At 42.0% G+C, this 12,857-nt stretch overlaps 1 protein-coding gene across 1 annotated transcript; it reads left to right on the forward strand.

The window, feature by feature from the left end:
* Window positions 1–4,192: 4,192 nt before the first annotated feature.
* On the forward strand, window positions 4,193–10,811 carry LOC143007905 (phospholipid phosphatase-related protein type 3-like). Its single transcript, XM_076159402.1, has 7 exons — window positions 4,193–4,273; window positions 5,887–6,072; window positions 7,086–7,212; window positions 7,376–7,565; window positions 8,204–8,261; window positions 8,979–9,152; window positions 9,396–10,811. The coding sequence occupies exons 1-7, from the start codon at window positions 4,193–4,195 to the stop codon at window positions 10,809–10,811; spliced, it is 2,232 nt and encodes a 743-aa protein (XP_076015517.1).
* Window positions 10,812–12,857: the final 2,046 nt, after the last annotated feature.

The raw sequence follows: 12,857 nt of genomic DNA on the forward strand, positions 1-12,857 counted from the left end.
CACAGATGGGACTTCAGCCCAGGCTTTCAGCCTCAAATTGAGAAAGACAAACTGCTCTTCCCTGATGGCACGTTGTGTTGAGGAGGGTGGGATGAGGCTGTCCAAAGGCCAAGCCAGGGTACCCCTGCAGTGCCCGAGGATGGTCGGTTCCATCCCCCCCAACAGTCTCGGGGGGGAACCGTGGGGAGGGGGTTTTAACCTCCCCGCGGTTTACGCAGCTCTGGAATGGGGGGGTTATGCAACACAATATCATGGCCAGCTGGACTTTTTACGACACCACTCAACTTAAATTTAAGCTCAGGGTGGGGCTTGGGGAGAACTCAAACTCTTTGGCTGCCGCAGCCCTAACAGTTACTTTAATACATAGGGTTCAATATATCCTCAACAAATAAACACAAACATTTAGGAAGGCTGCAAATGATCATTTGACAAAAAATAATTTATCCATTAAGGTATTGCTTGAATGTGGAGTGGGAAAGCTGATAGTGACATGCTTGTTTTTTTCACCAATCATCTCACCAACGTCACACACAATGACTGATGGGAAGAAAAATGCTGGCCGACACAAATGGCAAATAATAAAGGTACAGTTTCAATAAAATACTCAAATGAGTAGTAACATTGTTTGTTTTTTGTGAATATTAATATCATGTCAATGTATTACTGTGTGCTTGACACAAAACAACAAGCTCATGTTGAGCAATTTCACATGTTTTGCATGCTAAATGGGAGTGTTGGATAGCAACATTTTTACAAATCTTCACACAAAAGAGTCATTACATTACATTACGGTCATTTAGCAGACATTACGGTCATTTAGCAGACGCTTTTATCCAGAGCAATTTCACATGTTGTGTGGGAGAACTTGGGGAGGATGAACACCAGACGAGCAGCAGCTTTCTGGACGAGCTCCAGAGGTCTGATGGCGGAAGCCAGGGCGCCAGCAAGGAGGGAGTTGCAGTAGTCCAGGCCGGAGGTGACAAGAGCCTGGATCAGCACCTGCGCTGCCTTGTCGGTGAGGAAGGGACAAATCCTCCGGCTGTTGTAGAGGAGGAATCTACAGGAACGTGTCACCAAAGCGATGTTTGCCGAGAACGACAGTTGGTCGTCCAGGGTCACACCCAGATTCCTCGCAGTCCGAGTAGACGTCACCACGGAGTCATCTATGGTGATGGCCAGGTCTTGGTGCAGGCAGCCCTTCCCCGGGAGAAACACCATCTCAGTCTTGTCCAGTCCAGTGGCCTTTTCAGCTGCTTTGGGTGGACAATCAGCCATGTCAACAACTCTTACTAATCATGTTGACATCAGGACAGTGTTAGGGTGACAAGGGTGAGTGACAAGGATCACTCAAATTACCTCTCAGAGGGGGAAAACATGCAGAGCTGCAGCCCAGCATCCCTACCCCACGCAGACCACTGGTTCTGGAGATCACGCCAAGGGGTTCATACAAAACACATCTGGCCTCTGCACAGCTGTCAATTGGGTTGGAAGGGTAAAACTCTCATGTTACCATACAGTAACATCTTTATTATCTCACAGAGAAAAAGCTCATCTCAATGAGGTTCAGAGCCAGAATGAGAGAATATGCAACCTGCCTCTGTCCCTCCACGGTCCCTTTATTTCACTACATCTGCAAAACACAGATACAACATTTCAGCTTATCAATCAAATTGCATTAAAGAAACAATGGTTCACCAATTCCCAACATAAAGTACATGAGTAAACCACTTTGTGCGTTCAAATAGACATAGCAACATACAAATATCGCTTTCAACAAACCAGCTTCTTCAGATACGTTCCTGTCAGTCAGGTTCAATGCAGACTGACGACACAACGGAAATAAGACGACATGTCCGCTGACAACCCGCAGAGGGCGCTATGACCTAAAGTAATGCAATACTCCCAATAAAAACAATTTTAAAACACAACAAATGAGGGATTTTTGTTAAAACTAATACATGTGTTAATAAAACACATACCATAAGAAATAAAGATTACAAAAGGATATGTGTGGTCATCCCATCTCTGTTACACACAGAACTGTCCGGTCGGTCCAACGTCCGCCACAGATGCCTGTTTAGTGACCCAGGCATTGACGTTGAAATGCGCACTTTTGCCCAAATAGGAACTCGAGGATAGTTGTGCGCAATTCGAAGACGCGTGGCAATCCTGATCCACGGGAAAGCATCTGACCTCGGAGTGGTAAAGGAGCGTTGTGTTCCTCCCCTGTAGCGGCGCATAGAGAAGCAACGGGGCGAGTTTGTAAGGAACTCTTCTGAGTAAAAGTGACACATTTATGTGTCACTTTTACTTGGGAGGAGCAGCCGTAGGATCTGGAGCTCAAGGCCTCGTTACTGTAACAGATGTATCCATTCTGCTCCAGTTATTATCAAACTAGTAACTAAGTTTATTATGCCAGTTATTGGTTACCGTTAATTTCTCAACAAAGACCGAACAGCAACCAGCTGTTTTAGCCAACACCTAGCTTGCGAGACAGGTGTGTTTGTTTTCTTTCCTTCCAACTGGTCACGTCATGTTAGACTGCATGATGGGAATCAATTATTTTGTAAATAGTTTTTGTAAAACGTAGCTTATCATTGGCCATTAATACTTGTCATTTCCTCAATGTCCTTTTTGTTGCATTTTGTATCCCAGGGGCCTCAAAGAGTAGTAGGTGGGCATTGGACTGGAGAAAGTAATTTCAGGATCACGCAGGGAATGAATTTTATTCCTATAACCCTATTTAATTTCTATGAAGGACAATGCATTGAAACCACAATAAACTCCTATCGTTCTACATCCCTCTGTCTCTCTCCCTTTCGTTCCATCTCTCCATCTTTCTTTATCTTTTTAATTCTGTCTCTCTCTCTCTCTAACCCTCTGCATCTATCACTCTGGCTCACTCTTCCCTCTGTCTCTCTCAACCCCATCCCCCCTCTTTCTCCCACCTCTCTCTGTTGATCGCTCTTTCTCTTACACACATACGCGCGCGCACCGGCAGACAGAGCAGAGAAATGCAGCAGGAGTCTGAGTCCTTTATCTCGGGTAAAACGTTGAACCAGGACTAAATCCATCCAGTGTAAGCGGACTACCAGCAGGTCTGGGTGTGCTGCCTGAGGAACGTGATCTGAAAACGGATCAAATGGATCAGGTGGTGTGAGAGCAGCAGCAGTGCTGGAGCATATTTTCAGGTGAGCTGCTGCAGTGTTTTTATTGTGTTATCTTTTGAATGTAACACTGCTGGGGCTCTGCAGCTTCTCTGCATCATCTTCACCATCCTGCTGGACTATGACTCATTTCTTACATACATACTGCACATATACACAGCAAGCACAGTACACAGTATACTGCAGTACCTGCCATTTAATTACTGCAGTCATTTAGGTTACAAGGCTCCTGAACCCTTCCTACCTGCCTGTCTCGCTGTCTATCTGTTTTCTGACTGTATCTTGGTGCTTGTGCTTTGATTTCAGAAAAATAGAAATAAATAGAAAAAGTGGCCTCGAATTTGGTTTCATAATTTCCTCTGTTCCTTAATTTTTTCAATCAAGAGTACAGAACTCAAATTATACTGACATTGTTTGACATATATGAAAATGGCCCTTTCATTTGTCAATTGTGTATTTGTACACATGAATTTAATTTGTGTGGGAAAATAAAGTTGTACATTACAAACAGCTTTTATCTGGGAAATATTCAGTGAAAAGATAAATGGCAAAATCGAGATAGATAGATAGATGAAATAAAATAAATGTCATTCTACTAGACTAGAGATATACTACTAGATAGACTACTTATGCTAGAAATGTGACACACTGATGAATTCATTGCTTTTTGTTTATTGACAAATTGTATTTTCATAAATGATTGCAATGTGTGCAATATCTAATTTAGCTATATAGATTTTTCTACAAAATTCTTGAGATATTTAGAAAAAGGTTCCAACAAAGAACGTAGTGATGTTGCATATCTGCTTCTGTAAAAATTACCTCAGAAATCAAAGTACTGTCACAAAGTGTTGCACTACTTTGTCTTTTTGGAGTGTGTGTTTGGATCAGAACTTATCAATCAACTTTGTACCTTGAAAGTCAAGCAGCGTGACTAGAAGGCAAAGGAAGCAGATTTCAAATATGTGGACAAGATTGTAACAGGTGTATTAATTTCATTTGGTGTGTGTGTCAGCTTCATCAGGATGATGACCTCCATTGATAAGATGAAGAAGAAGCCTCCTAAAGACAGCCTGACACTGCTGCCATGTTTCTACTTTGTAGAGGTGAGAAGCTACACATCAAAACTTGAACACATTTTACTCATGAATGTCTCGCCACACATTCGCCACTTTAAAAAAAGTACTGAAATAATGATATCAACTTCAGCTCAGCTGTTTACCAAGCTGAGTGAAGGAACCTATAGTTACCATAGTAACTATAGGCCATGGGCCCAATATGTGCTCTAGATCTCCTCTCCTCTCCACCAGACAAGATGTCTGACGACTCCTGGAAATATCTGAATCCGTGTACAGTGTGTTCCTTTGGAGTTTTGCTCTGAAACGAAATAAAAAAAAACAGAAAAATCCAGATGGTTTCCAGGTCTATTACAAATCCGATTTGTGATTGAAAAGAGAAAAACAAATGGCCAAACGGCTCATTAAATCATTTCCTTGATTTAGTGTCAAAAACCATCCACAGAACCAACGGTACACTGATTAATCTGTCTCATGTCCCACAGACAGACAACGTCTGTTGACCATAACACTTTACCAATTACCTTTTTATCCAGTCAACACTAAATCCATGTCCAGCCATTACACAATTTTCATTTTGTTACTTCAAATAGCACAAAAGGCAGCTGAAGGGAAACTTGACTGGTGGAAAACTAAAGGGATGGACAATGCTTTTAGTTTGAACGTTCCTATAAATCACCTGATGTTGTTTTCTGGTTGGAAACTGATGCCACCTGGGCACTACAGTATGATTGATAGATGATGTCATGGTTACAGGTTTCATAGTCACTATATAGTTCACACTACATCACTTTTCATTTTAACACTCACACATTCTTAGTGGAAGGAGTCTTTATTTCACATGATGGGAAATTTACCATTTCCTCTGAAACTCCAGAGAAAACCTTCATGTGGAAGGAAAAAAGGGAAGAGAGATTCCCCCTCCACAAATGGCTGTGTGCACAATCAGCTATAGCCACATAACCTACAAACAGGAAGTGAGGAACATTAACATTTTAGCGTTACGTAGGATAAAATCAAATCACTGTAATTTGTAAAGCACAAAATCACATACAATACAGGCCTTTTGAGACATTGTATGTGATATCGGGCCAGAGAACGCTGCATACCATACTACCACACTGCTTGGTATCAATATCAAAACCAATACTAATATCAATACCGGTACTATGATTCTGTAAGTACTTTGATTCCTGACTTCATTATATAATGATGTTTTATTGAATTTAATTGATTCGATAGTATGATATTTAGCTGATTTCAAAAACTTTTTTCCTTAATCAACTGACTCTTGCTGTGGGAGGTGTGGACATGGCTTCTTGAGTCACAAACTGGCTTCATCAGTCACAAACTGGCTTCATCAGTCACAAACTGGCTTGATCAGTCACATACTGACTTCATGAGTCGCAAGATAGTCGTTAGATACAAAAAAAAGGAAACCAAAAGAAAAAAACCAAATGGTTGCCATAGGCGAGAAACTGATTCTCATCAGTCAATCACACCAGGTGAAAATCAATTAATCAATAACCTGTATTTCAAAATGATTGTATGTTGAGCCTCAAACTAACGATAGTTGTGATTTTGCGCTATATAAATAAAGTTGAATTGAATTTAGCTGTTTTGCTTGTATTTCATGTGTGCAGCTGCCAATCGTGGCCTCTTCCATGGTTTCCCTGTACTTCCTGGAGCTGACCGACTTGGTGCAGCCGGCGCAGGTGGGCTTTCGTTGCCATGATCGTGACCTTAGTATGCCCTATGTGGACGGAGGAGATGAGCTCATTCCCCTGCTGATGCTGCTGAGCCTTGCTTTTGCTGGACCGGCCGCCTCGGTAACATTGGCACACGCACGGATATTACAAGTATAAATTGTCCATTAGAAAAATACTTCAATAAAACGTATTTAGCTGCTTATGGTAAGTGTACTAGAGTGCTAAAATGATTGAGCAACGTAAATAAGAGTGACTTAAATATATAAAAATTAATGAATGATCTTAGTTTCTAATTCATGCACACTTGTGTCATGGTGAATGGAATGTTCAGATCTGTAATGTATGGAGTCGTCTCAGATGGTGTGTATTGAAAACAGCTGTCAATATGCCACTTATGTGTGTGTAAGTGTAGCACCTCTATATGAAGATACCTGTTTTAGCATTTTCTAGCAGCATATAGTTGTGCATATGTGCTTTCAAATCTCTCATTCCGTTTGAAATTAAATCTACATAGGCTTTGAAATAAGGGATAATGTATGTCAGTTGGTGTTTATTGCACCTCTGTGCCCTGATCATCCTAACAACTTATACAGCCCCTCCTCAAGCTCCTTCAAATAAATAATTAATTTTACTTTAAATGAAGTTAACAAATTGCAAGCTCCCGCTAATTGAATCAATCACAGTCCTCAAAAACAATGACAGCAGAGTCGACGCTACATAGCAGCAGGAAAATGTTTGAAGCAGCACATTTAGATTGTAGCTTGGGATACAAAGCAGCTCATCTACTTCAAACAGCAGCAAAACGCATCATAACAGCCCATTATCAAGTTCAGTGCTGCTTATTCAGAATATTATTCACCGTAGAATGCCATGATTGACCATTTATAATTTTGCATTTCAGAGAACTGGTTCATAAGTTGTATTAAATTGTTCAGTATGTCTTGATTTATTGGGGAAAAGTAGGACTGAAAACACAGTAAAAAGCAACAGCAAAACAAGTATTTGTATAATGAACACTCAATTTAGTCTCACAAAAAGTTTCCTTCCTGGCAGCTTCGTCCAGACCTGCAGCCCTGTTTACCGTTCTACCTTGGGAATAGAGTGTGTGTGAATATCCACGTTCTTTGTTTCAGATCATGTTGGTTGAAGGTTTGATCTACTGCATGCAGTCCAGACTTAAGCTCCGGCGAGCTGAAGGAAGCATCAATGCCGGTGGCTGCAACTTCAATTCCTTCCTGAGAAGAACTGTTCGTTTCGTAGGTACAAATCAACACACAGCACCTACCACAATCACAACACACACACCACTCACGACAGCTACTACACCCATAGCCTCCCAACAACAACCACAATACCAACTACAATTACTACACCCACAACAGTTAAATCTTTCTCTCTCTCTCTCTCTCTCTCTCTCTCTCAGGTGTTCATGTCTTCGGTCTGTGTGCGACTGCTCTGGTAACTGATATTATCCAGTTAGCGACGGGTTACCACGCTCCCTTCTTTCTGACTGTGTGTAAACCAAACTATACTCTGGCTGGCTGCAATAAAAACCCTTACATCACCAAAGACATCTGCTCCGGACATGACTCCAATGCCATCTTAGCTGCAAGGTGGGAATCAAACCTTCCACCTCACAATTTACAGATTCATTTACTACAGGAAAGGTGGAGTTATTAAAGGGATAATGTGTAGTCAAGTGGGTGACTATTGTGCAATAAACCCTGACTGTATGATCTGGACATCACAGTGCACTTCATCATCTGGATACTTACCCAGAAAAGAAATGTCATTCATTTAAGTAAATTACTTTTCACAAACTCTGTGCAAGCCTAGTGACTAAGTTAACAATGGGTTAGGGTTAGGTTAGGGCCAGCGGAGTTGAACCTACAAGTTTTTTTAAAGGTCTTTTTATGATAAGTTCAAATTCCGTTAGTTGTGATGTTGTCTGTGATGTTATCAAGTTCAAGGTCAAAGGTCATTAATAAGACAGTAACTGACAGTAGAATGCAGTAATGGACTGATCTGAATTTCAAGGTTGGTCATGTTATAATTTGTGATTCTTTCAATCAATAAAAGAAAATGACATTTTTTAACAAATACAAATATTTGAATATAAAATATATATTACCTTTAGATTATAAATGTGTTTACATGTACAGCATCTCATTGAAACAATGTAGCCACCATCAGTGGAGAAGAGCGATCTCCTCATCTCTACTCATTATCTTCTATTCTTCCGTCTTGACAGAAAAACCTTTCCTTCCCAGCATGCAACACTGTCTGCTTTTGCTGCCGTTTACATTTCAGTAAGTACAACTCTCCTTGATCAATCAATCAATCAAGAAACAGATCACCTCCAAATAGGTTCATAGGTGCTACAAATAACAGCTGAAGAACATTTGTGTGACTATGTAAGACAACGCAATGCTAATCAACTAGATGATTGCTTACATTTCTTCACTGGTAACTAAGGTTTCTCCAGGTGTTTACCAAGATGACCTTGGTTACTGTATGTGACTGAATGCTGTAAACCTGCTGAGCAGAGAGACAAATAAGCTGGGCAGCAACAAACATCATTACACAATAATGTGTTTTTATCCTTCAATTCTTTTTCCTGCATTTTTACCGTTTCAAAATCTAATTTTGCTTTTTCCACCCAAACATCCTTGACAAAACTTTGCAACATATCTTGGCAGGTGTTTAAAAAGTTTTCTTGTATGTTGCAGACTCTTTTCTTATGTAGACACAAATAATACAAGAAATCAAGATTAAGGTAAACTAAACTCTAAAAACAGTTTAGATAAAAACGTTTCTATCACATGAAAGAATTACGAGGTGTGTCAGTGGGATTTGAACTTTGATAAATTGTTCATATACTGTACTGTAATATATATATATATATATATATATAAACACACACACTATATATAATATATATATATATACACATACTATATACATATACATTAGAGCAAAGGTCAATGAGCAGACGCCTAAAGTTCTTAATGTCTTCCTCCTTCCAGATGTATTTTAACGCCACCATCTCAGACAGCACCAAACTGCTGAAGCCAGTGTTGGTGTTTGCTTTTGCCATTGCAGCGGCTTTGACGGGATTGACTCAGATCACGCAGCATCGCAGCCATCCCATTGATGTTTATGTTGGTTTCCTCATTGGCGCGTTCATCGCTGCTTACCTGGTGAGGTTTTTGCATTATTGTTGTAAATAGCTTCATGTTGTAATTTGAGCAGAGTATGAAAAGAAATCATGGAAATTGTGAATTTTTATTTTTAGTCTTTGTTCAGCGATTGACACATGTTGATTGCAAACAACTGTGTCAAAGAAAAACAGCTTGACCGATGCCACAAGTCTCTCCCATCGATTAAAACTCGGATTTATTTAGCAATTGTTGATAAACCGCTCTCTCTTTTTCCGTCGGTAGGCTTGTCACGCCGTGGCGAATTTCAAATCCTCTGATGATGTGATTCCAGCCCCGCCCCCCCCACCTCTGAAAGATGACCCTCTAAGAGCGCTGACGGAGCGAGGACATGACTCTGTCTACAACAAAGGCCCGGCCTCTGCTTCTGAAAGTAATGATGAGATTGCATCTGCGCCAGCTCCGACTGACCGACTGGAGGGCATGGGTGGGCCCCTGCAGAGGGAGAAGGACTCCATGGGGAGCCTGAAGAGAGCCAGTGTGGATGTAGAGCTTCTAGCTCCTCGCAGCCCCATGGGGAAGGAGACCATGCTGACCTTCAGTAACACCCTGCCAAGAGCTAGCATGAATGTTAATGGCATGCTGGGTGCTAGCCAGGGGGCAGAAGATCCAGTGCAGCCAATCCAGCCAGTCCAACCTGTTCAGCCAGTCCAGCGCCGTCTGAAGGCCGTTCAGGTACCTATGGACCCTATGCGCTCCCAGCAGCTGGTATCAGAGTGGAAGCAGAAGTCGATGGAGATTAGAGGCCTAATAGTGCGAAGTGAGGCTGAGCGGGAGCCGAGCGAAGATGGATCAGAAGCAGGTTCCATGGGAACAGACGATGGAGGGTCTCAGATTGCAATCTATCCACATATAGCACAGTCTGGCAAATCAATCTCTAATCCCAATCCCCCTCAGCCTCCAGTGGCGGCCAAAGCGGTGGCAACTCCAAGGCCACCTCAGATATCCGGATCAGGACCACCTCCAGTTTCCCCAAAAAGTGCCCTAACCAGGGCTAAGTGGTTAGCTATTCGAGATAAAACAACTGCAGAGGTGTCCGCCCGGGGCGCTGCGAACCAGCCACGGCTCATGCAGGTCATTGCCATGTCAAAACAGCAAGGCCTCCTGCCATCATCTTCCTCAGGGGAGACACCTAAATCTTCTGAAACCACCTCTACCTGCTCTGGTACCTCCTCCACAACTGACTCTCCTCATTACCACACAGCTCCTGACCAGCAGCGGGATGGAGCTGGTATTGTCACTGTGGATGCCCACGCACCCCACCATCCCATTGTGCAGGCCCCAACCCCTCCTCAAGTACCGCCTCTTGGTGGCAAGGGAAACCCGTGGGAGTGGGCAGTTGTGACCGACGGGAGTGATCCACGTGACACCTATGACCTCAACAGCCACAACCGGGGTGATTCAGCTGCCCGTGGAAGCAGCTTCCGGCCACACCGTTCTGCCTCGCCCTGCACTTCCGTGGACCCTGAAGTCCTTCCCCCTCCACGCCACTCACAGGTAGAGATCTCAGCAGATGAACAGAGGCAGGAAATGGCTATGAGACGGAAGACGGCTCTAGTTCTTCTAGATCAAGAAACTCGTAATCAGACTGAGCAAGAGAACTATTACAAGAATTTGCAAGGACGAAGATTTAAGGATTAGTCTCAGTTTTGGAAAAATAAAAGCCTTATTGTGAACATTTGTGGGCATGAATTTGGACCATGTTGCTATGCATTTCTTTGGTTGGACAGCAGAAGCTGTGGAATCAAACATGGTAGAGTTACCAGCCAGTAAGCTAAAGCTCAATTGACTCTCAGCCACTTCATGCTCTCAATAGAAACAAAAGAACACAGTATTGAGGAACAGCATACAAAACCTCAGTGGGCCTAGTTAAATGTGGTCCTAGGTTTGACATGAAATCCACGTAAACAGTGCCACCAAGACATTTAACAGGATTCCATTAGCTCACAAAGAAAATATCTTCACTTACTCAAATTCTCCCTCCACTTGTTGATATACATGCTGCTCTTCATCGTGTTCTCTTGTGTTGACAGAGCAACATTACCTTCTGCTCTCGCAAATCTCTTACATTTCAAACATTCCTGTTTGTTCCCAAAGGACACAGAAGGCATTACTGTCCTGTCTTGGTAAATATCATCAATTCATAAAGTGCACAGTTTTTGACAAGACAAGATCAGTTTTATGAGGCTCTTACACTGAATTCCTTTGCTCTCATGCCAATACAGTGTGTGGGATCTGCGATAATCTGATTGGTTGGACATGGAAAACCTGAGAGTCAAACAGTGGAACACAAGCACAGGAGAGGGGAGAGAGGAGTTAACCCTAACCTAGTTTAGGAGCGAGAATGTCCATGTCTTTGGCTTTACAATTCTCTAGGCAGGTGGGTAGAGAATAAGCCCTTGAAAACTGTTTGATTAGAAATGAGATGTTATCAGAACCTCTTGCATTCCAAGCAAAATAGATGGCAGGGTATGCCTAAGCCTTCTCCGCCATGGCCCATGGGGAACGCAGCATCTCCACAAACCAAAACGTTTCCTAAAGGAAAGTGAAAATGGCCAAATGATACAGAATATAATCATGTAGTAGGTTCAGGTGTCCTCTGATGATTTGCACTCCATCATTTCTTTCTGCGTTTTGTTGCAGAGGCAGAACTGCAGGCTGTTATCTTCACACAGCTACTGAGAATGTTTAGCCACTGGTGTTAGCTTGAGAGTTGTCATGGCAACCTGATCAGTGAATAAGAAACCTCTGCAGAACTACTAAAGCGCACAGAGGCAGAAACAACAAATTGACAAGTCATTTCCACTGTGCTACACACCATTTTATGTGTGGCCATCAGTTTATGTTACCTGGTGATGCTTGATTTCTTTTTCTGAGAACAGAAAATCATTGAAATTCCTGGTAGAAATGTCAAAACTCCCAGGCAAGCACCCTGGTAGTGATGAGGAGAGGGTTCATGAATATTCATGAGGCACAACCTATGTAATTGCCAGAAGCCTGATACACAAAATCCTCTGAACACTCTACCTATACAGGTTAAGTTTCAGGTTATGGAGCCAACTATAGTCAACCTTTGAAAAGATGAATATCTGTCATATCATCATTGTGTCACTCATCTGGAGTCTTTTTTGTAATTTTACATTTTATTGCATTTTTTTAAATTGCCCACCTACCTGCATTTATAAATCCTTAACAAGCTTTTGAGTATCTTGGTATTTGATTATGTTCCCCTTTTTAGCTCCACCAACAACAACATGATGACATGCATCTTTCTGACTGTATATTAAGCTGATGGGTTTACATGTGTTGTTGCCTGCCTGCTGTGACTGCTTGGTTGCTTATAGTAACTCCTGGCATGTTTGTTGTGTGCAGCTTTTGTACTGGTTGGGGCTGTGATGCAAGTTCATCTGTGTGTGTGTGCGAGAATCTGAATGTGAGTATAAATAAAGGATAGACTCTGAAGGAGGTTTTAGCCTCATCGCAGATATTAAACAGCTACGATAAGTAACTTAACATCACACACAAAGCTCAAGTGAAAAGGATGAGCAACTTCCAAAATAGAAACCCAAGCTAGGAGAATATTGGACCCTGAAGTCAAACAAATATTTTCTCTTACTCCACTTATTACTCTCTGCTGGACAATCTCAGAATATCTCAAAACGTTTTTTTAGGTTAGAGAAATTCAGT

This window comes from Genypterus blacodes, unplaced genomic scaffold, assembly GCF_046128005.1.
Source record: "Genypterus blacodes isolate CSIRO-AG114 ecotype Tasmania unplaced genomic scaffold, CSIRO-AGI_Gbla_v1 ptg000096l_1, whole genome shotgun sequence".
In the NCBI taxonomy this organism is placed as follows: Eukaryota; Metazoa; Chordata; class Actinopteri; order Ophidiiformes; family Ophidiidae; genus Genypterus; species Genypterus blacodes.